General features: G+C 51.6%; 1 protein-coding gene and 1 non-coding gene across 4 annotated transcripts; both read right to left on the bottom strand.

Annotated features, from left to right (window-relative positions):
- Window positions 1-412: 412 nt before the first annotated feature.
- On the bottom strand, window positions 413-19,374 carry EIF4G1 (eukaryotic translation initiation factor 4 gamma 1). 3 transcript variants are annotated; one of them, XM_045850825.1, is made up of 33 exons: window positions 19,237-19,374; window positions 18,361-18,417; window positions 18,046-18,138; window positions 17,663-17,749; window positions 16,378-16,554; window positions 16,060-16,159; window positions 14,938-15,050; window positions 14,052-14,144; window positions 13,781-13,847; window positions 12,670-13,497; window positions 12,277-12,365; window positions 12,006-12,192; window positions 11,781-11,914; window positions 11,498-11,656; window positions 11,162-11,344; window positions 10,769-10,966; window positions 10,436-10,582; window positions 9,996-10,232; window positions 9,712-9,816; window positions 9,427-9,586; window positions 9,121-9,221; window positions 8,427-8,529; window positions 8,086-8,188; window positions 7,670-7,902; window positions 7,414-7,532; window positions 7,123-7,295; window positions 6,701-6,826; window positions 6,467-6,548; window positions 4,625-4,723; window positions 4,401-4,535; window positions 4,204-4,285; window positions 3,919-4,059; window positions 413-1,035 (listed from the first exon to the last, which is right to left on the bottom strand). In XM_045850825.1, exons 3-33 carry the CDS (start codon window positions 18,103-18,105, stop codon window positions 854-856), a joined length of 4,803 nt encoding a protein of 1,600 aa, XP_045706781.1. In that variant the 5' UTR covers window positions 18,106-18,138; window positions 18,361-18,417; window positions 19,237-19,374; the 3' UTR covers window positions 413-853. The 3 variants fall into 3 exon arrangements, with proteins under 3 accessions (XP_045706781.1, XP_045706782.1, XP_045706783.1); XM_045850826.1 differs by having other exon boundaries at window positions 11,162-11,341; XM_045850827.1 differs by having other exon boundaries at window positions 16,060-16,126.
- On the bottom strand, window positions 9,302-9,377 carry LOC123827642. Its single transcript, XR_006787297.1, has one exon. It is a non-coding gene; the product is annotated as a small nucleolar RNA SNORD66 (small nucleolar RNA).
- Window positions 19,375-20,319: the final 945 nt, after the last annotated feature.

The raw sequence follows: 20,319 nt of genomic DNA, 5'->3' as shown, positions 1-20,319 counted from the left end.
AAGGTGAACAGAAAAGAAGGGGAGGCGACAGGCAAGCACTCGCTGAGCCCGGGTTTCTAGTAACACTGTATAAGGCAAAAGATCTCTTTGAAGCCAACCCCATTTTATAGATGCGACCTTGTAACCGTAAAGGACTTCCCAGCTGTCCCAGGACCTTCTCCATGAAAGAGAATTTCAATCACATTGATAGGAGAAACCAGCCAAACACTAAAGTACCCCACAGCTATGTGTCCCTGTCCCCTCCTAATCAACAGGACACCCAACTACCATCCACTTTGAGGACCAAACCCTCCAAATGACTCCCAGCTTCTGCAATCAGACAGGGGATACAAGAGGGGTGCCAGTTCTGAATGAGGCTGCCCACCGATGCATACCTTCTCCAGAGAAGGCCATAAAGCAGACAGGCAGTAAATTTAATTGAATTCATGTTTAATAATTACAGGCACCGTGCCCCCCCCTTCCCCCTGCCCAGGCAGCAGCAGGGGTGGTGCAGGGGCTGGGGCGTATGCCCCCAGCAGCGAGGACGGCAGTCCCAAGAGTGATTTTTCGGAAAATAAAAAAGGACCCCAGGGGCAGGCAGTGGTGCCCCCCCCAAGACACACCAAATTTCAAGACTTTATATATAATATATCTCTGTGCCCCAGGGGGGAGGAAGGGACACCTGGCAGCATCCTGGAGGGGGCCCAAGCCATCCTGCCTCTTCAGCCACTTTATTAGCTCTGACAATCGCACTACAGGCACCCACTGCCCCCACTGCCGCCACTGCCGCCGCTGCTGAACCCCCTGCAGTCCGGGCGGCTGGCTGGGCCATCCGAGTGTCCACGGGGCTCCAAGTCCCCGGCCCCACCCGCCCTCAGTTGTGGTCGGACTCCTCTTCCTCCTGGCGAAGCCACTTGAAGAAGCCTGTGACAGATTTAAGGGCCACGCCCTTGCCCTGCTGCTCAGTGGGGTCCTTGCTACTCTCCCAGCTGTAGAAAGCGTCCTCCTTCACCACGTCCTCATCGTACAGCGCATCGAAGAACATCCCAAGCAGGTCTGCAAGCAGGCAGGACAGAGTTCAGAGGTGTGCTGCCCACAGAGGTGTGCTACCTCCCAGGATCCCTCCTACACTGTCCTGTTAAAACAAGGCCCTTAACCCACCATCCAGACACCCTGTTTGACCATTTCAGCGTCACTAAGTCTTTAACAAAATGCTAATCTCACAACCTAAGAGACTGGTGGGCAGGATTGAGTCACTTGGCCAAACCATACAAACCTGCCTAGCCTCACTCACCTCGGCAACTTCCAGTTTCCTCACTGATCATAGATATATTTAGTGGGGAAAACTGTATGTAATATTGGTACTCTTCAATTTGGGGAGTCATGTATAAGTCAAGAGTATAACCTGGCACACCCACCGACCCCCCACTACGGACCCTGACATATTCTCGATCCCAATTTCTTACTTTCCATCTATCTCCTGAACACACACAGCCTCTCTGGCCTTGCCACTTTCACCTGTGCTAACACACTTTTGCCAGGACATCCTTTCTCTTGTCACCTTCTTAGTGGATTCCTTTCGGCTCAACTCAAGCACCCCGGCTCTGACCCTCTCTTCCCCCTCAGCCTCAGCCTTCCCAAGCACTTGTCCTCTAACCCTGAACACAACCTACTTTCTCCCCCACACTGGGCTACATTTCCAAAGCAAACTTTACATTCCTAAAAGCAAATGGAGGCTGAGTAGTGAATATGTTTCTCCTGAATAAAAAAATGAGTAAAGCACAGGATCTAGAGTCCTATCCACTTGTGAAACTCTGAGCCACCCAGGAGAAGCTAAAAGCGAGAATGTTCCTAGGGGCACCCACACCCCCCGTCTATAACCCCTTGCCCGAGGACAGCTCCCCACCCCCATCCCACAGCAAAGGCAGCAGCCCATTATTCATCCCAAACCTGTTTTCCAAATGCTATGCACACCCACTATGGGGACCCTGCACCATCAATGATCCACTCTGCCCTATATTTTTCAAGCCCAAGTGTCTCCCATCTCAACACCAAAGGCCTCCTTTACCACCACTATCTCTTGTAACCAAACAAAAAATTGTTGTCTTTTGACTGGAGATTTAATTCAAAGATTTTTGTCTACATTTGCAGTTTTTTCTTTTCTTCTTTGTCTCAGGCAATTATTACTCAGTCCTTTCTAATTAAGATCCTGGCTCCCTGTCCACCAAATAATGTTTCTGCCAGGGTGGCCTCCATGTTTTTATACTGCAGAAGCCCTTAATTTTCAGGTCTCCTCCCATGGAGCTCTCAAGCAACATCTAGTATTACTTAGACCACTTCCCTTTCCCAAAATTACTGTTCTTTGTTCACAGAGCCCTGTCCTCCTTTGGTCCATACCTGTAGCACAGGTGACCAACACAAGGCCCATGGGCCGAATCCGACCCTTTACCTTGTTTTATCCGGCCCGGCACCTTGTTTCCACCCAGCGGCAGTGCCAAGCTCTTGCTTAGCTGTTAGGGAGTAGTTGCATTTATACAGTCCTAAAATTACACTCGGCCCTTTGAAGGCAACCACGAGGCTGATGTGGCCCCTGGTGAAAATAAGCCTGACACCCCTGCTGAAGGTCCTTCACCTCGAGGTTCTACTCACACCCTCATCACTCTCACTCGGGCAATCCCATACCACCTTGTGATTTGCACATGTTGTGGCGCTGTGCTAGCAACTCGCAGGTAGACCTCCAACCCTCCAAATGAGTTCACTCTCCGAATGAGTTCAGATATCTAGCAGTCTGCCAACATCTCTGGTCAGGCCCACCCACAAACCACAAACTCAATACAACCAAATCCAACCTGATCCAGTGGATGGCACCGCACTATCACCTCACCTACTAAAAACCACCCTGAAATCACAAGACTTCAGATCTCTCATCGCCCTCTCCCCAAGCCTATGTCTTGCATCTGCCCACTCCCCTCCCGTCTTCACTGCCACCAGCCAGGCTGGGCCACTATCGACACACTCCTGGTCAGCTGATTCTACCACATACACCCCCACTCCAAACTAACCACTCTTCCCCTAGTGGCCAGGATGGTTTAAAAACTGAATTAGAACTTTTTAATTCCTTGTTTAAAATCCTACCAGAGCCTCTCCCTGTCCTTAAGTTAAAGCCCAAAATGCACCCCATGGCTTACAGAGCCCTGAGTGACTAGGCCCATGTCTCTCTCCAGCCCCTTTTTACTTCACACGACTGGTTTCCATGCTCTCCCTCAATGGTCTTCCTTCAACAGTGCTTTTCACCTTGTGTCCAGTTCTTCCTTCCTCTACACACAGCTCTCCTTTGCTCCAAGACTACCCCTCCCATCTGTTACTTAGCTCCCATCTGTCAATTCCCACTCATGACCCCTTAGCCTAGGTGCACTCCCCGAGAGCGCACTCTGTAGGATCCATCTCCCCAAACTCATCGTCTGTGACAGCCCCAGGCCAGCATGGTGACTGTGCTTGTCTTACTCTCTGCTAATATCCCAGGGCTCCAAGACATACCTGTTGGCAGAATGCATAACCTCAGGCATGTTAGCCCTCAGTCTCCCAAGATACAGAGGAGGAAAATACCATCTATTCTAAACAATAGTTGTGAGGATTAAATGGGGCAAGAAAAGCATCTTAGCCCAGTATCAGGCAGAGAGAAACATCATTTATCAGCTCTGCACTGCTGGCATCTAAGAGCTGGCTAAGCCCAGAACAGGTGGCCAACCTTCAAGGCCAAGTCTAATTTCTCCCACACGTAGACAAGGAAATAAACACTGTAGGGGGAAGGCATCAACCATCAGAGCATTTGCTCTCCAATGACCACCCATCTTTCTTGGGTTGAGACCCTTTCCAAGACTGTCCCCACTGTCTGGAAGTTCTCCCATCCCACCCCCAACCCTCCAGCCTGGCTCTTACGGGGGGGCTGTTCTAAGGTCACTACAAGGGCCTGGAGGGCATAGAGTGCCTGCAGCTCCTTCTGCTCGTCACATAGGTATTTCTGTAGCAGTTTCGCTCGAGCTTTCAGCACCTCAACATCCACTCGGAGGGGAGTCTCAACTACAGAAAGGAAGACAGGGATAAGTGGGATAATGCACCGTCATCCTGGTTCAGAATTAGGAGGCAATGACCAAAACCTCCCTCCCTCCCTCCATTTGTCTCTTGGGCCCACCCTTGCCCCACCATCTCCCTGGCTCCTCTTACAGATAATTGCGGAATAGCAGACACTTTTCATGAGGGCTCGAACTAATGTGTTGGATGCTACCTGCTGTTCAGACAGGTTGGCCTATGCAGGAGAAAGAGAAACACATGGCCCATAAACTCTGAGTTTTGTGCCCCATCCCTCACCACACCAAGGACGACTTCTTTATCCTCCTCTCCCAATATCAAAAGAAACATACCTCTATCCAGTCAAACACCTGCTGGTTACTGCTGCCCTCCTTGAGCAGCTTCTCCAGCTGTCTGCTCAGCTCCTCAGGGGAGAGCAACCTCTGGCCAAGGCCTTCTGATTCCTCTACCAGGGTATACTCCACCTTCTGCAACCAAATTGGGCCCCAATCAAGAGGTAGGTAAATCCACCATGCCAGCCCCCAATGAAGTTATCCTGACTCCAGCACAAACCTACCTGTTCAGTGACGAATGCACCAACATCCTGGCCTTCCGGTAGAAATTCTTTCCAACTGAGTCCAGCCTCTTGCCACAGCGCCCCCACCTTTTTGGGACCCTGGCACACACAAGACCAACTCAGCAACCCTCAGTCTCCCAAAGAATTTAACAACACTACAAATGGCACCCATCAAATATGAACTGAAAGGCTACTAGGTGCCTGCTATAGGCTCAGGATGCTAATAGGTACCAAATAGGCACAGTCCCTCTGTGTTTACTGTCTCCTACTGGGCACAGAGCTCAGTTACAGATACAAGAACTCATCCAGTGAGACTGAAGGTTGGGGGACTGGCCTGAGAGTCTCCAGGAAATATGTCAATTACCTTTCATGGAATTCTCAAAAGAATTACTGGACTACAAAAGGTAAACCAAATCCAAATAAATATCTCACCCCAGCCTTCCACACTCATCTATGTTTTTTCTAAAATAACTTAGTTTTTCATTACTCCAAGTAACAAATGCTTATGGGAGAGGACAATTAACAAGTATGTTTGATTCCCAAGTCCAGAAAATTTTAGAAGCATACATACCCACCCACCCCCAATGCAAATCAGAATCTTCACATAAACAGCAGGGTGAGCCCATTTTCTGTAAAAGAAGATTCTGAAGATTCAAAAGATTCTGAAGGCATGACTTTTATAATAATAGGTATGTAAAATGATGACATCAACCCTTAACAAGATTACTGTGTAGTTCAGGGATTTTAAAGATGCCCATTTTAACACCACTAAAATGGAGTTGTCTCAGTTGATATACTGCATTTTAAAAACATGGTCATAAGTCTTTTTTTAGCAGAGCATAAATGTCCTATAACCTATGGCAACTTAGAGTCAGTAAAAATACGTAAGAAATTCAACATGCTTTTCCTTTTTTTTTTTCCCAACAAATTATCCTGGTACATATTTTTAACCTAAAAGGATTAATATTTCCCCCTGGCAGGTGTAGCTTAGTGGAATGAGCACTGGTCTGTGAACCAAAAGGTTGCTGGTTCTATTCCCAGTCAGGGCAATCCCTGGGTTCCAGGCCAGGTCCCCAGTTGAGGGTGAGAGAGGCAACCAATCAATGTTGTTCTCACACTTTAATGTTTCTCTCCCTCTTTCTCCCTCCCCCCCCCTCTAAAAATAAATAAAATTTTAAAAAATAAATAAAAGGATTAACATGAAGTCTCACTCCTCTGGGTCCCAGGTAGCTGAACTCTTCCGAAACTGCACTTTCCAACTTCTCACTACCACTAAGCACCACACCCAGCCTGCCCTTCCCATCTTTCCACCTGCTAGGCACCAATTAACCTTCACCAGGCAGTTTCAGCACCCTTCTAGGGAAGCATGCTGTCACAAAATTGTCAGACACTCCTTTGCAACCTCACCGTACTTAAAACCCTCAAATTCAACCACTTTATTCCACACTTTACTTCACTACTGTTTGTGTTAAGCTGTCATTTTTATTTTTTCCTCTTCCTTCTTGTTTCCTATTTCATTCACTTGCTGTATTATCAATGCCTAGTACTTAGTAAACGTTTGTTTGTTTTTTTAAAGCATTAGTTGAATGAATGAACAAATCAACCAATCAATCAAGGGTCAGGGTCCTAGATTCCCATTCTCCATTGCTGGCCAGAACTCACAAGAGGAATTGATCTGAGGGATTGCCGGTCTCTCCCAGACACTAACGCAGGCACTACCACCCATCCCCATTAACCCCATCCCACCAGAAGACCATGAGGCTTGCCATCACTACAAGTAGTCAAAACGCACAGTGGAAAGCGAAATCCTGAACACATCACCCACAAAAGGTTCTCACTCACCATGCTTTTGCATAGGAGCCTCAGGATCTCCAGCAACAGGGAAGCAGCTTTGCCCAGGGGTCTCAGAGGTTTTATAATCTCCCTATAAGAAAACTCCAGTGTTGACAGCCTCTCCAAAGCCCTAAACACACTACCCTACCCCTCCCTAAACCCAGGCACCTTAACCTGCCACCCCTCCCTCCCCTCCCCTCTTTTTGTCTTTACCTCTCCTGAATTCTACCAAAGGGAGCTCACCTGAACAGCTCCCCCATGGGTACTCCACCATCCTGCAAAATTGGTGTTACTAGTTCTGCCAGGTAGAGCCACACATGGGGGATGTCAATTTCCATGTCTTCAGCCAATTCTAGTATTTCATACAGCCTGCAAAGAGAATTCAAAGTCAAGGCATTCTAGGAAACAGGAACCTCACCCTCCTTCTGGGGCAACTAGGCATGACTAAAAGGATCAGCTGCAGAGCCCATCAGGAACATTTCCTCAACATGGGCAATTATCTCAAGCTAAGGACATCTTCTTGTCCTTAGATGGCTCACCACCCCCATCCCTGCCAAAAATAATGTTGACCAGGACAGCTGAGGAGCCTACATTCTTCCCCGAGGTCCACGGGTCCAAAGGGTGCAGGTCTGTAAAAGTGGGAGGGTCGCAGAGGTCGGTCATACCCTTGGTAGTACTGTGCAGTGGAGAGGTGCCCGGCAGAGAGCAGCCGGTGCAGCAGCTGTCCCATGTGCTCTCGAGCAATGGCACTGCGCTCTAGTGTGGACTCGACACCGTGCCGCACAAAGATGAAGAGCAGGGATGGCGAGGCCAGCTCCTGCACACACTGCACTGCCTCCTGCAGGAGGCCCAGGTACAGGAGGACAGCAGTCAGTGTCTGGCCCAGACCTTACACTGCACAGCTGTCGGTGCGGCCCCGCCCTCTCTGCCATCACTCAGACCCTCCCACCACCAACCTTCATGTCATTGAGATGGAGGTATTCCTCAATGATGGCCTTGGATTTCTTCTCCAGCTCCTCCTCTGAGAGTGCAGCCTTTGGGGGACTCACAGGAGGCAGGGTGGCTTCCCGCTTCACTGAGGGGGACGGAACAAACCACGAACTCTAGTTCCAATCTCTCCAGCAAACACAGGAGCTCTGAACGCTGTCTAAAGACAGGCTAGTCCCAAACCAGGCCGCACCACTCCCTTCCCTTCCTCTCTCGGCCCCTTACCAGCATCCCGCCCTCGGTCCCGATCCTCAGACAGGCTGGCTGCCTTGCGCAGCCCCTCAGGCTGAGAGGGCCGCTCTCTACTCCGCTCCTCCACTTCCTTGCTGAAGCTGCGCTTGGTGGCAGGTGTCCGAGATCTATCAAGCCGGTCACCACGATCACCTCCCCGTTCACTCCGCTCTAGGCGGTCTCCTCGGTCCCCAGCTTTCTCACCTCGTTCCCGGCTCAAGCTACTCCTAAAGGAAGACAGGCTCATGGTGTCTCACCTGTGCCACCCAGGCACTCTCTTCTTTAGCTATGCAACATGCTGAGCAACCACCAGGCCTTGTTCTTGGCATCAGGTGTATGTCCCAATCTCAGCCAGAGCCTCTGAGCATTGCAGGTATTTGTGGAAAACAAAGACACCTGGGAAATCTCACCTCTGAGCCACACGTCTGTTTTCTGTGCTTTCTGTAGGTGCTGCTTGTTGAAGGGCTGAGAAGCGATTCAAGGTACTAGTAGCTGGACGAACAGCTTCTGATGCTGAGAAAGCAAAATATGAGAATTAAAATCTGTTTTCTTACATCCTACCACCTACCTGCCAGTTTAGGACACTTGGTCCTACTCCCAACACTAAAGCAGTTCAGTCCCTAATCCCACCAAGTAGTACACGGCTCCTGCATTACCTAACCACTCTGTACTGAAAGCCTCCCACAGACAAGGCTCTGCCTTCAAGACAGCCCACTAATAACCACCCAGCTCTTTACAGCAGCATCCATACCTGCATCAGAGGGCTTGGTTCCTGAGCCTCCACTGCTGCCCTTGCCCCAGCTCAATCGCCCTCCAGGTGCAAAGAGCTGGTTGTTAGAATCAATGGAGCCAGGCTGAGGAAGGAAAGGGAGTGGAGAGTCACGGGTCTGACCTGGCCAAAGCCCCCAGCCACACACAGCCATGAACAGCCTAGACCAGGGGTGAGGCACACTTTTCCTGTAAAGGGCCAGATGTAAGTATTTTAGGCTTTGCAGCCACAGTTTCTATTTCAACTACTCAACACTACGGCTGTCATACAAAAGCAGTCACAAAGGATAAAGGGAATGACTGTAGTGGAGCTGCAATGAAACTATGGACACAGAAATTTAAACTTTATGTAATTTCACGTCACGTAACAGCATTCATTTTTTTCAACCACTAAAAAAATGTAAAAACCATTCTTAGCCTGGAGGATTACAAAATAGGGAGTGGATCTAATTTTGTGTGCATGTCAGTCTGCTGACCAGAGTGGCCCACGCCAATGGGATCACACACCCTAGGGCTAGTGGCCCTATCTCCAGTAATCTAACCAGTTAATCTAAGAGGAAAATTTCATGTGTCAAGAGAATGAGGGGGCTAAGACCCAAACTGTGTTTAATGCCAACTTTCATCCCTCTTTACCCTCCTATTACTAACATCACCCCCTCCAATACACACACCCCTACCTTCGTGATCTTGGTGAGTCGTGAGGTGTCAATAGGGCGGCTGCCCTTGCTGATGGGGACTGTGTTCCAGCCACCATCATCTACAAGTGGAAGGCCACGGCCTGGAACAAAAAACAGAGAGCTATTAAAATAATGAACAAGCCTTAACAGCCCCGTTCCCTTGGGCTGGCCCCAGCCTTGCTTCCTCAGTTCCTCAGTTCCATCATGGGGTCTCAGTGGCCCAGACACGTGGCACTAACAAGAAGTCATCAGTGGAAAGCACAATCCCTCACATTGCCCCCTCCTCAATCCTAGCCTCGAACTTACTGATAGGTGGGCCTGGAGGACCACCCCGACGTTTGTCGCTGCCCTTGGCCATCAGCTGCTGTACTTTTATGTGCTCTCGATGCTCCTCCATCTCCGCCTCCTTGTGGATCTGGTCAATGGTCTTGGGACCCTGATCCCCTCGGCGTGGAACCCAATTGCTCTGTGGAGACATGAAGCCAGTCACAAGAGATAATTACATCAGAGAGGCCAGACAAAGCAATGTCAGGAACTGGGGACTGTGGACTCAGAGGCAACCAACTAGCAGGGGAAGGGGGTGACACACACCCGTCGCAGATCCAGCACATCTTGCAGCATAAAGCGGATTCGGGATGAAGTCTTCTTTTCCTTAATTATTTTTTCCATCTGGTTGAAATACTGATCCATTCGGGGCTAGGGAGAAGCAAAGGGATCAGGCCAGGAACTTCCAATTCCTCTCCTCCAGCTCCAAGCCCTGAGCGCCAACACTGCAGTTCAGAGGCCCAGACACGACAGCCCAACAGGGAGCTTGTCAGTGGACAGCAGGCCCCACGTACTTCAGCCTGTCCCCCTCCACATCCCAGGACCCCTACCTTGGCTTTTTCAAAGTCCAAATCTTTGCCAATGGTAGTGAGCAGACGGCACAAGCATTCGAGGGACTCTTCATCGTGATTCTTAAGTAGTTTAACTACGCAATCGTGCATTATTGCCTCTGTTAACATCTTCAGCTTAAACAGCTCCCCAATGAACTTGATATTCCCTAAAGAGCGCCGCCGGGCTATGTCTCGAGCCTCTTCCAGCTCTTCCTTCAAGCGTCCCCGTTCTTCTGCCTGGCAGTCATGGGACAGGGATCGCATCAAGAAGAAACTCAGTCCCATGGCTAAAGCCCTCTCCCTCCGCTACCTGGATTTCTATACCCAGCGACAAGTACTCATGTCCTTAGGCAGAGAAACCCCCATCACCAATCCCCACACCCGATTCTACAGCTAAGTAGCATCTGGATGAGCAGTAGAGCTGGTGCGTTTTCTCTCACCGTAGCAGCTTCATCCATCTCTTTTTGCTTCTTCTCAAAAACCTCATCATCATCTTTGTCTTTTTCAAACTCCTTCTGACATCGATTCAACAACAGTTTTCGAAAGTTTACAGTCACTGCTGGCTTCTCCGTAGTGGGCACTTTCAGCTGTGTATCAAAGAGAATGTCACATTTGGATTACCCATAGCAAGAAAGACCCTCCCAGAGTCTTTAACTACCTAACCCAGGAAGAGCTCCAGCCCCGGGTCTGCCTCCTCTTGGAGAAGAACCAAAAAGATGGACTTCCAGAGTGGGAGGCCAGACCACAAGACTGGGAAAACAGTGGAAACTCACCGTCATGAGGCAGCGACACATGTTGGCATAGGCCACAGAGAAGTTGGGTTCTGAGATGGCCTTCTCAAAGATGAGGTCAATAACCCCTTTCAGGCGTTCCTCGGTGTCGATGGCCAGCTGCGTCACCTGCTTCATCAGCTGCTGGAACATCTGGGGTGTCAGCTTATTCAGAATGGCGCGTACCCTGCGGAACAGGTCCTGGTGGGGAGAGGGAGCAGAGAAGACACAGGATCCAGTGAGGTTCTCAGAAGAACAGGGGCCACCGAGAAGGGTGAAGAGAGTAGGGAGGATGGAAGAGGCTACCGAGAGGGATGGACGGAAGCAAAAAAGCACAGCCAGCTCAGCAGACCCTGAAGAGAAGGAATGGAGACCAAAAGCAGGGCCTGCCAGTACCTGGGTTTTGCTGCCATCAGCGTCCTCTTCCCCCCGGTCCTTTTCTGTCCGCTTGCTGCTGGGTTTCCAGGCCTTCTCCGCTTTGTTCAGTTTTATATCTTCGGTCATTAACACTGTGGCAATGATCTTACGTGGCTCCTTTCGGGGGCCCTGTTGAGAGCGCCTGGGTCCCAGGCCAGCCTGCTAAACAAGAGTTAAAGAAAAGACACAGTAGTGAGCACAACCTGAGACACCACCACATATCTCCAGGGCAGACTTCTCATTTCCCATGAGACACAGAGGGTCACACATCCCAACTCCCCTGGCCCATCTGCCCCTCTAGCGAGTCCCACTCACCGGCCCTCGGGGCAGCTCCCCACCTGGCCCACCCCTTGGGGGCCCACGGTTGCTAAGGGTTGGTCGGCCAAGGTTGGCAAAGGATGGCGTGAAGTCTGGGCCACAATTTATACCCTGAAGTCTAGCAGGATCCAGTGGCCGAAGTGGTGTTTTATTGGCCTACGAAGAGGACAGAAAAAGTTATCAGAAACAGGCCAGGGCTACTGACTGCTCTTTCAGGACCACAGGCTCCTCCCCGGTCACCCATCAGTACAAACTCGGTCTCCCCCTCAGGCCCACCAACCTTATCCAACACCACATCACTGATATGGGGCAGTCCCTCAGGCTTCTGCATACTGGCAAAGATGAACTGAAAGCCAAGCAGGAACTCACGGTCATAACGTTTTTTCTCCTCAAGGTTTAGAGGCTTCCACTGATCTGTAAGAAGACAGGGTAAACCGACCATACTATTGTCTCTTGGGACCCTGACATCGAGTGCTCAGCCCTCTCAGGCCTTCCTCCTGCATACCTGACTTGTATTCATACTTCTGTTCCCCGGGTTGAATGTTCTCAGCATTGTGGATTTTGTCTTCCTTTGAGTCCCAAGTCTCATCTGCTTCCTCAGATCGTGAGGGCACACTGCTGCCCTCAGGCTCTGGGCCGGGGTTGTTGCCTACAGGTGACTGATTTTCTCCCTCTGGTACTCCTGGGTTTGCCTGTAACCACAGGGCATCCATTTGGTTGCAGCTCAAACATCACTCCACACTCAAACTCTGCCCCGTGCTACAATGTGCTCTTACCTCCTTGAAGGCGTCTAGAAGGTCTCCTACAGCTTCCTTCTTATTGAGCTCCTTAATTTTCCGTCTCCTCTTTGGCACAGATACTGCCACTATTTAGGGAAAAAAACAGAGTGGGGATAACTTAAAAAGTGCCCCTAACCCTTAGGAAGAAAAGCAGCCACAGTGTACCACTTCCTCTTTCTGTCACAGCCTCTCCAGACTTAAAATTCCTTACTCTAGTAAGATTCAGGAGTTTAATCTAGCTCTTAATCTAGTTTACTTAAGCTCTTAAGTAAGCCATTACAGGGCTTCTGACCCAGACATTAGGGCACAAATGGGAGATCATCAATAAACAGAGAGAACCCCACCCTCCAGCCCAGCCCAACACACCTCCACCATCCAGCCACACCTTACCTGGGGTGGCTGTTGCTGCCTCCAAATTCTGGGACAGGTGAGCTGGAACAGGGGTGCTCTCTGGGGGGAGCAGTTCCTCTTCTCCCTTGTCACCCTCAGCTTCTCCTGCTTCTCCTTCTTCCTCCTCCTCCTCCTCTTCCTCCATTTCCTCCTCTAGAGCAGGGGAAGTCGCTGGAAAATCCTCAGCTGGAGCGGCAGAGAGGACGACAGGGGGAGCCACTGGTGCTGTAACCTCTTCCGTCTGCTCCTTTGGCTCACTGACTGGGCTTAAGTCCACAGCTGGTGGCGAGGGGGCTCCATTGAGCAGTTCCTCAGGTTGGGCAGTTGGAGCAATGGGCGTGGGGGAATCAGAGGGACAAACAGGGGGGAGAGGGGCAAGCTCTGGGTTCAACTCCAACTCTGGTTCTAGATCCTCGGGTGGGACCGTGCCATTAGGCTCAGGAAGAATTTCCACCTTGGGAGATGCCAAGGGGATAGAAACCTGGAGAGGACTAGAAGAGAACTCAGACTCTGGAATTGGTTTGCTAAGTGTCACTTCTACTTCCAGTATGGGTTCGGCGAGGGGAGTGGGTTCTGAAGAGATGCAATATGGCTCCCCAGTTTCACAGGGCATAGGGGTTGATTCTTCTACAGACATTTCTATCATCCCCGTTGTCAAAGTGTCCCCAGGAATGGAGAGGACTGCGAGATTAGGCTCAGATCCTGGTTCCAAGATTGGAGGTGGTGATGGGGTCGGAGAAGGTGAGGAAGGCTGGGATTCTGAAGGGCTATGCTCTGTGCCAGGCAGCCCCGGCCGGGCCCCAATGATTGCTCCCTGTGACCGGTCATCTGCACCACAGGAAGGGAGAGTAATTAGAGGCAAGCCCTTTACTGCTGTTGTTCCTCCTCCTCCACCTCCCAGCCAAAGCATTCCCAACCTAACACCCCTGCCCAATCCTCTCCCACCTAAGCCTTTCCCCTTTTCAGCCAAAATCCAATCCACACACAAAATCCCACTACCTTAAACCTAAGTCATTCTTCTCCAACACCCTCAAGTCACCCCACCTCCTTAGCATTTTAAATCGCCACACTCCTTTTCCCTGTAAAAGCTCTGTCCCACATGCTTGCATACCTGGCCGGACAACAACAGCAACCTGGGGAGTCTCCCCATTAGCTTGAGGCTCCAGACCGACTCCCGTCTGCAGGACACAAAGGGTTACCAACTTTGCCCTGAAGAGTCCCACAACCCTTCTTTACTAGAGCCATTTCTACTTTAGCTCTGCCTAGAAATCCAGGAAAGCAGGGAAACAAATCCCTTAGTTGAAGGAAAAGACCAAAGAACTTGGGAGTCCAAGGCAGAATAGCCATCCCAGCCATGGCATTACTCAAAGAACAGACAATACCTGGGGAGGAGTGGGTGTGGAGGCGGTTCGGGCCCCAGACATAATTTCCTCTGTGATATCCTTCCCTCCTTGGTTTGGATCTCGAATTCTGATCTGGGGAAAGAAAGCTACAGTTTGAGTGGAAAGCAGGAGGAGCCCACCTCTCCACCCTGCCCCACACCTAAGACTCCAGGCCAACCCTCCACCCCCAGACTGGGAAGCAGATGGGTGGGTGTCAGAAACCCCATGAGTTCTACTGTCGACCCATCCGGCTGCCCTGGTCCCACCCCTAAGAGACCCTTGACTTCACAGAGCAGCTCTGTACATCACAATGCTCCTCCCTCTCTCCCTCATCCCTGCCCCACCAACAAGCCCAGGTCTGTGGCTGCACACCCTGGGGCCCAGGACCCCCGTCTAGCACCCATACGGCTCACTTTGTGGCTACTCGGCCTGATCTCTGGGGGCAGGGCCCAGATCCAGTAGGTGGAGCCAGGGTGACTCAGCGGCTTCCCCAGCCCTGGCACCCTATTCTGGGCACCACGCCCAGGGCTTGAGGATTGAGCAGAGGCGGAGGCCTCAAGAGCTTCCAGGACTTGGGGTTGGGGGTGGGGCCACAGAAAACTAACCATTTCTAAAGCAAGCCACCAGAAACCTAAAACCAAATTTAGATCTCACAGACCCCTCCAGTTCTCAGGAACTTCCCCACTAGGCACTTCAGTCTTCCCATGAGCTTTTTCTACACTGTAAGTTAGTATCTTACAAAGAACCTGAGCACTTCACAGATCCCCATTCTTTGCCCACTTCAACTGAAGATCTCCTTCCTTAACTTCCTGCTCCATGACCCACAATGCACCTGACCTTGATTCTCCCTTTTCCAGATGTCCCCGAGCCCACTGTTGCTACTCACCGTTTTCCGCTCCCTCTTGGGAGCAATCTGGGGTGGCTGGTTCATCAAAACTGGGGTGGGGGCCACGCCAGTGGGAAACTGCTGCACACCCTGGGCTGGGTAGTAGGTACCAGCTTGGGGGTGGTGGCAGGGGGGAGGGGAGACACACGGAAAGAAAAAATGGTGGCAGCGTCAGGGCCCAACCATATACAAATGCCTGCTCAAGCACCTCCCTGCCCCAGAACCTCTCATCACCCACAGCCGGCCCCTTGCCCTGCTCCACCCTCCTCCCCAAGGGAATTAGGTGTCTATCAAAGCAGGGGAACCAGTCTGAACTGCGTTTACAAGAATTCCTGACACTGGCACACACACCCCTAATAGGCAGGCACTCATTTCCCATCGCACCACCAGCCACCAGAATTCTGTATGTTCCTCTTCTACCTCATAACATGCTGTGTATGTACCCCACCCCCTGGGCACCACATACACATATACTCTGAGGGAGCAGCAACTACTTAACCTGAAACAGAATCAGGTCTTTGGCTGAGAATGAGAAAAAGAGATTTGCCAACCCTATCTATCCATTTAACCTGAGTCCAGTTGCAGTCTGCAGCCCTTTGCTCAGGGGTAAGGAAATAAAAACACTATGAACCAGACCCAGGACAAGGAAAAATTCTTTAAAGCAAAGGTCTCCAAAATGGGGTGCATTTCTTAAACTCATCCATAATCTCCACTTGTCTTTCATAAACATATTTGTTTAAATTCTGCAAACGTATAAACAAACAAAAACATACATGTGTTGGAAGTACTTGCTCAAAATTTTCCCTGATCAAAAAATTTTGGAAACCATTGCCATAACCTTTCCTGGAATATAAATGGAAAACAAAACAAAACAAAACAAAACACAGCTACAAAAACCTTCTAAATCCATGTTACATTATTACTAAAAGACCCTCAAACTAGTACCCAATCATTCCTTGAGGAAGGACTTTACTCTCAGGGACAGGATAAAATAGCCCACCACCCACACACATCCCTACTACCTACTAACCCTATCATTTTTAGACCAAGAGACAACATTGAAATTGTTGAGCTTAGACGCTCCCTGGGACTTACTCTCACCTGACTCCATCCCCTGCTTACCGTAGGTCCCAAACTCTGTAGGGCTTGCACCCGGATAGAAGCTTGGGGCTCCTGGCTGCACAGGATACTGCTGTGTCGGAACAACATATGGGGAACGCCCCTGGTGGAGGGGGAGGAGGAAGGAAGAGAAGGAGTTGAAGAAGCTGAGTACCATATCAGACTACAAAGAGAATGTAGGGCAAGATAGGACAAGCCAACTCCAGGAAATGACCAGAAGAAAGTCCCACCTCTGGAGAATAGATGGAGGGTCAGGGTAGGAGTGGTAAGGGTTGGGGTACAAGGTTCTGTGGCTTCCAGCCCCCAAGCCTCCAGCCTCACCTGTCCAGGGATATAGTAGGCCCCCTGGGAGGCTGAGTAGGAGATCTGGGAAGGGATCATCATTACTTGGGATCCAGCAGGGTAGACATGGGCAGCTGGGCCAGGGCGGGCGGGGGCTGCACTCTGCACTCGGGAAGCTGCACTGCTTGGGGGCTGGGCCCGGCTAGGGTAGAAGTGCTGTCAAGAGGGAGGAAGGCAGTTGATATTGGGAAGGGGAGGAAGTAGACAGCAGAATGGCCACTCCGCAATGTCTCTAGTCTGGAGAGAAGTACTGGGGACTTTGGAGCACAGGGATCAGTCCTTTCAAGACCCACTTGACCAAATGATGGTTAAGTGGCCTCTTGTACTCACGTATGCCCTCCACAGTGAGATACACATGTTGCATCTTATGTATTTACTCCCTCACAACCAAGCATACTCATGTCACCTCCACCAGGCTACCCCTCCTCAGAGGCTTCCTAACATCTGGATGCATCATGCCTAAGTAAAAAGTAAAACCCTTTCTAGTAACATACTCCCCAGCATGCACTGCTCCACCCAAGGTCCAGAGGAACTAACTGCTAACATGCAATGGTCGCCCAGTTCCCAAGTACATGTTCTACAAAATTTAGCACCTAACATGCATCAGTCAGCCACAGACAGAAGCCCCAGATGGCAAATAAGTCCCCACCCTTTATAAAGCTTCCAGTCCCTAGGTCTAGCCCCTGACTAGGGCAGAAGGTAAAGAGTAAGGCCAGGAGAGGGTCCAGGATTAGCAAAGGAATATTACCTGCAGAGACCTGAATCCTCCCTGAGAGCACATGGGGACAGGAAAGAAAAGAATTATCCCCAAGGTGATGAGGAGAAGAAAAGATGAAGAAAGTAGGACAAGAATCCTCCCACTTAGTGAGGAAGAACTTAGGGAACAGAGAAAGGCAAGAACCAGCTGGAGTGTTTATCTTGCCATAGTCCAAAGTGAAAGAGGGGAAGGGGAATGGAGCAATGGCAGCCTCCCAATAAAAGGAGGAAATAGGAAAGCAGGAGTTGGCAGCTGGGCCCAAAACACTGCTCCCAATTCTCATGGCACCAAGACCCCTAGTAATGCCACCCCCACCAACTACATACTCCCCAAGGGGCCATAAGTAATCAGCAATGCAAAGTGCAGAGTCGCATAAAAGAACACAGAGCAACTGTCAAGAAACTGGGCAGATACAGGACCTCCAGAGTTTCCAGCCTAGACCCAAGCTGGCTTAAGCTTCCCATAGCTCCCACCCAGGCCCCTACTCCCAACCCCACAGCCCCTCACCTGGCGGGGCTGAGAAGGCGTGTTCATTTGTGTCGCTTGTGGCGTACTGAACACCACCGGTGCTGTCTGCCCCGGGGGAAACGCTGGCTGAAGGGGGGAGACCAGAGTTCAGCAAGAGGGAAAACCCAGGTGGGGCAGAAACCCAAGCTGGTGAAGTAAGGGGAACAGATCTGTGGCAACAGCCTCAGCAGTTCACATACCCCCTCCCCATGACAGCCCCTGGGAAGAGCCAGTGGCCCTGTCTCAATTTGGCAGCAGGAAACTGCACTTTGCCCTGACACAGATGGGGGTGGGAAAATCCAGAGGGTTGGAACCCGTTCCTGCCCAGCTGCCTGGTCTCCCCCCACTCCCACCCCTGTCTCTTCTAATTCCTCCCTAATTACCTGTGGGAGTCCAGGGGATGGGGCGGGTGGGGGGCCTGTGGGCTGTGGAGCTTTGTTCATTTCATTTGGTCCACATCAGGGTCCCCCCAACACCTGTTGAGAAAGAGTAGCGCTCGGAAAAGGGAAGGGACCCAAACTTAAGGCAAATGGAGTAGAGGAGGGGTTGAGGCAAGGGCTATGTCCCACACCGAGCCCGGGAGGCGCCAAGAGGGTGAAGGAGCAGAAAAGATACAGCTTATATCCCCACCAGCACGTTGCCAACCCGCATCACCACAAACCAACCCCCTGACCTGCTGAAACAGCCCCCTCACTCACCCCCTCGGTTAAGAATAAGTCCACGGTGCGGCCTACAGGTTCTGGGCATCCGAGGGCCTGGGGTTGGGAGGTGAGGGGTATCAACCTGGCTCCGCGGGGCCCAAGACCAACCAGACCGGAAATTCCAGGTCTCGCTGGCACCAGGCTCCCGGATCATAAACGGAGCTAGCAGCAGCTTCGGCCGCGGTGTCCCCACCCCCCACCTGGGGACACCGGGTTCCGGGCCTGGCCCAGGGACACACAAGGCACGCCTGCCGCGGGTGGCCACGGGGGTACCCGCGCGGGGCCAGAGGCGAAGCCTGCTGCCGCCCTGAAGTGGAAGCCAGGAAGGGCGGGAGTCGGGCGGTAAAAGGCCAGGCGGGCGGCGGCCGAAGAGAAGCCGGTTTCAAGCGAGGGTCGGCCGGGAGGGCGGGCGGGGCCGGGGGCTCCTCCCTGCCCACCGCCACCGCCTCCCTCCCCTGCGCCCTCCCTGCGCAGAGCCGGCCAGTGCCAAAGAACAACGTGTCACTTCCCGGCGGCCGGGCCGCAAAGGGGGGAGGGGACGGCAGGCCGGGAGCCACGGTGCCTGCGCCCGCCGGGCCTCCTCGGGTCAGACTGCTGTGGCACTTCGTGGCCGGTGAACGCGGCACTCTCCCAGGCCGCAGGGACCACATATTCTGGCCCCGCGTTTCCCCACCCCCACCCAGCAGCCAGGCCGGGCCAGGCCGGGCACACGTGGGCCGCGGATCGGGCCCTGGCGGGCGGGGGCCCGGGCTTGAGCCGCGGAGCCAGGGCGCCGGGGCGGTGGCCCAGGGCAGCCGGTCCCGGCCCGGATGGCGGCGGATGCGGGGGGAGGGGGTGGGGGGGCCGGGTCGGGCCCGGACATGGCGGCTTTACCTTCAGTCTCCTTCAGTCCGCGCGGCCGAGCCCCACGCAGCCGCACAGACGTAGTCCACAACCATTTCCGGCTCCCCGCACAGATCCCGCTCGGCGGCCACCGCTTCTCCGCAGGCGCAGCCGGCGCCCCCACGTGACCGGCGCAGAAGGCGGAGTTGCGCCGGGCGCCGCGGAGCACATGGGATTTGCCCCGCCTCGTCATGTGACAGCCACTACCCGCCCCCGTGTCCCCTCCCGAACTTTAGAACTCCCAGACGGACAACCCCCCCTAGCTCTGAGTGTGTGTTCCGCAGTTCTTTAGTTCATTCATGCTTTTGAGCCAGCGTTTATTGAGCGCATACTAAGCCCTAGGCCAGGTGCTGGCTAGGGGCCGAGAATACTGAAATTAAAAACTCTGTTCTGTGTAAGTAAATCATGGTACAAATATAGAATGAAATACGAATTTTACAGCCTTTGAAAATAATGTAGGTTAGATCACTGAAAGACCTATTACACTGTTATGCTAAAAGAACTGCAACATTCTAAGAAATTTGTGTGAGTGATTTGTGTTTAACAAAAGTTCAGCCACTCAGAGAGGGCCAAAAATCAACCATGGAAAATTCAGAATGCTGGAAGAAGTAATCTCAAAACTGCTGCCCATTAGCCCAAAGATTTGGGACCCCAGAAGGGACCATACTACAGCCAAACCTATATAATACGAGTCAGGTAGGTAGCCTGGGCATTAATTCACATACTGCTCCTTACTCCTGGTGATGTTACCTACTACCTACCTATTTAATACTGGTTGTACAATAAAATGATAAGATTTGAAACCAGGCAGTCTGGAGCAAGTCTGAGCTTTTAACCATCGTGCTTTCTCTCACAATAACATCTGCCCTATTGGATTGTGAGGATTAAAAGAATTGATTTATGTGAAAATGCTTAAAACAGTGCCTAGGTACCTAGCAAAAATTCTCGTTCTCTCCACCTTGCCTGTGTATACACATAATCTCAGAAGAAACTTTCTCAGCACCAATGATGTATGGGCCACTTAGTATACATGACCTATGTGAGGATTGTAGGCAATCCTCACAATTGCCTACA

This window comes from Phyllostomus hastatus, unplaced genomic scaffold (genome assembly GCF_019186645.2).
Source record: "Phyllostomus hastatus isolate PE091 unplaced genomic scaffold, TTU_PhHast_1.1 phas_contig_86, whole genome shotgun sequence".
NCBI classification, from domain to species: Eukaryota; Metazoa; Chordata; class Mammalia; order Chiroptera; family Phyllostomidae; genus Phyllostomus; species Phyllostomus hastatus.
This window is presented reverse-complemented; position numbering and strand designations above follow the sequence as displayed.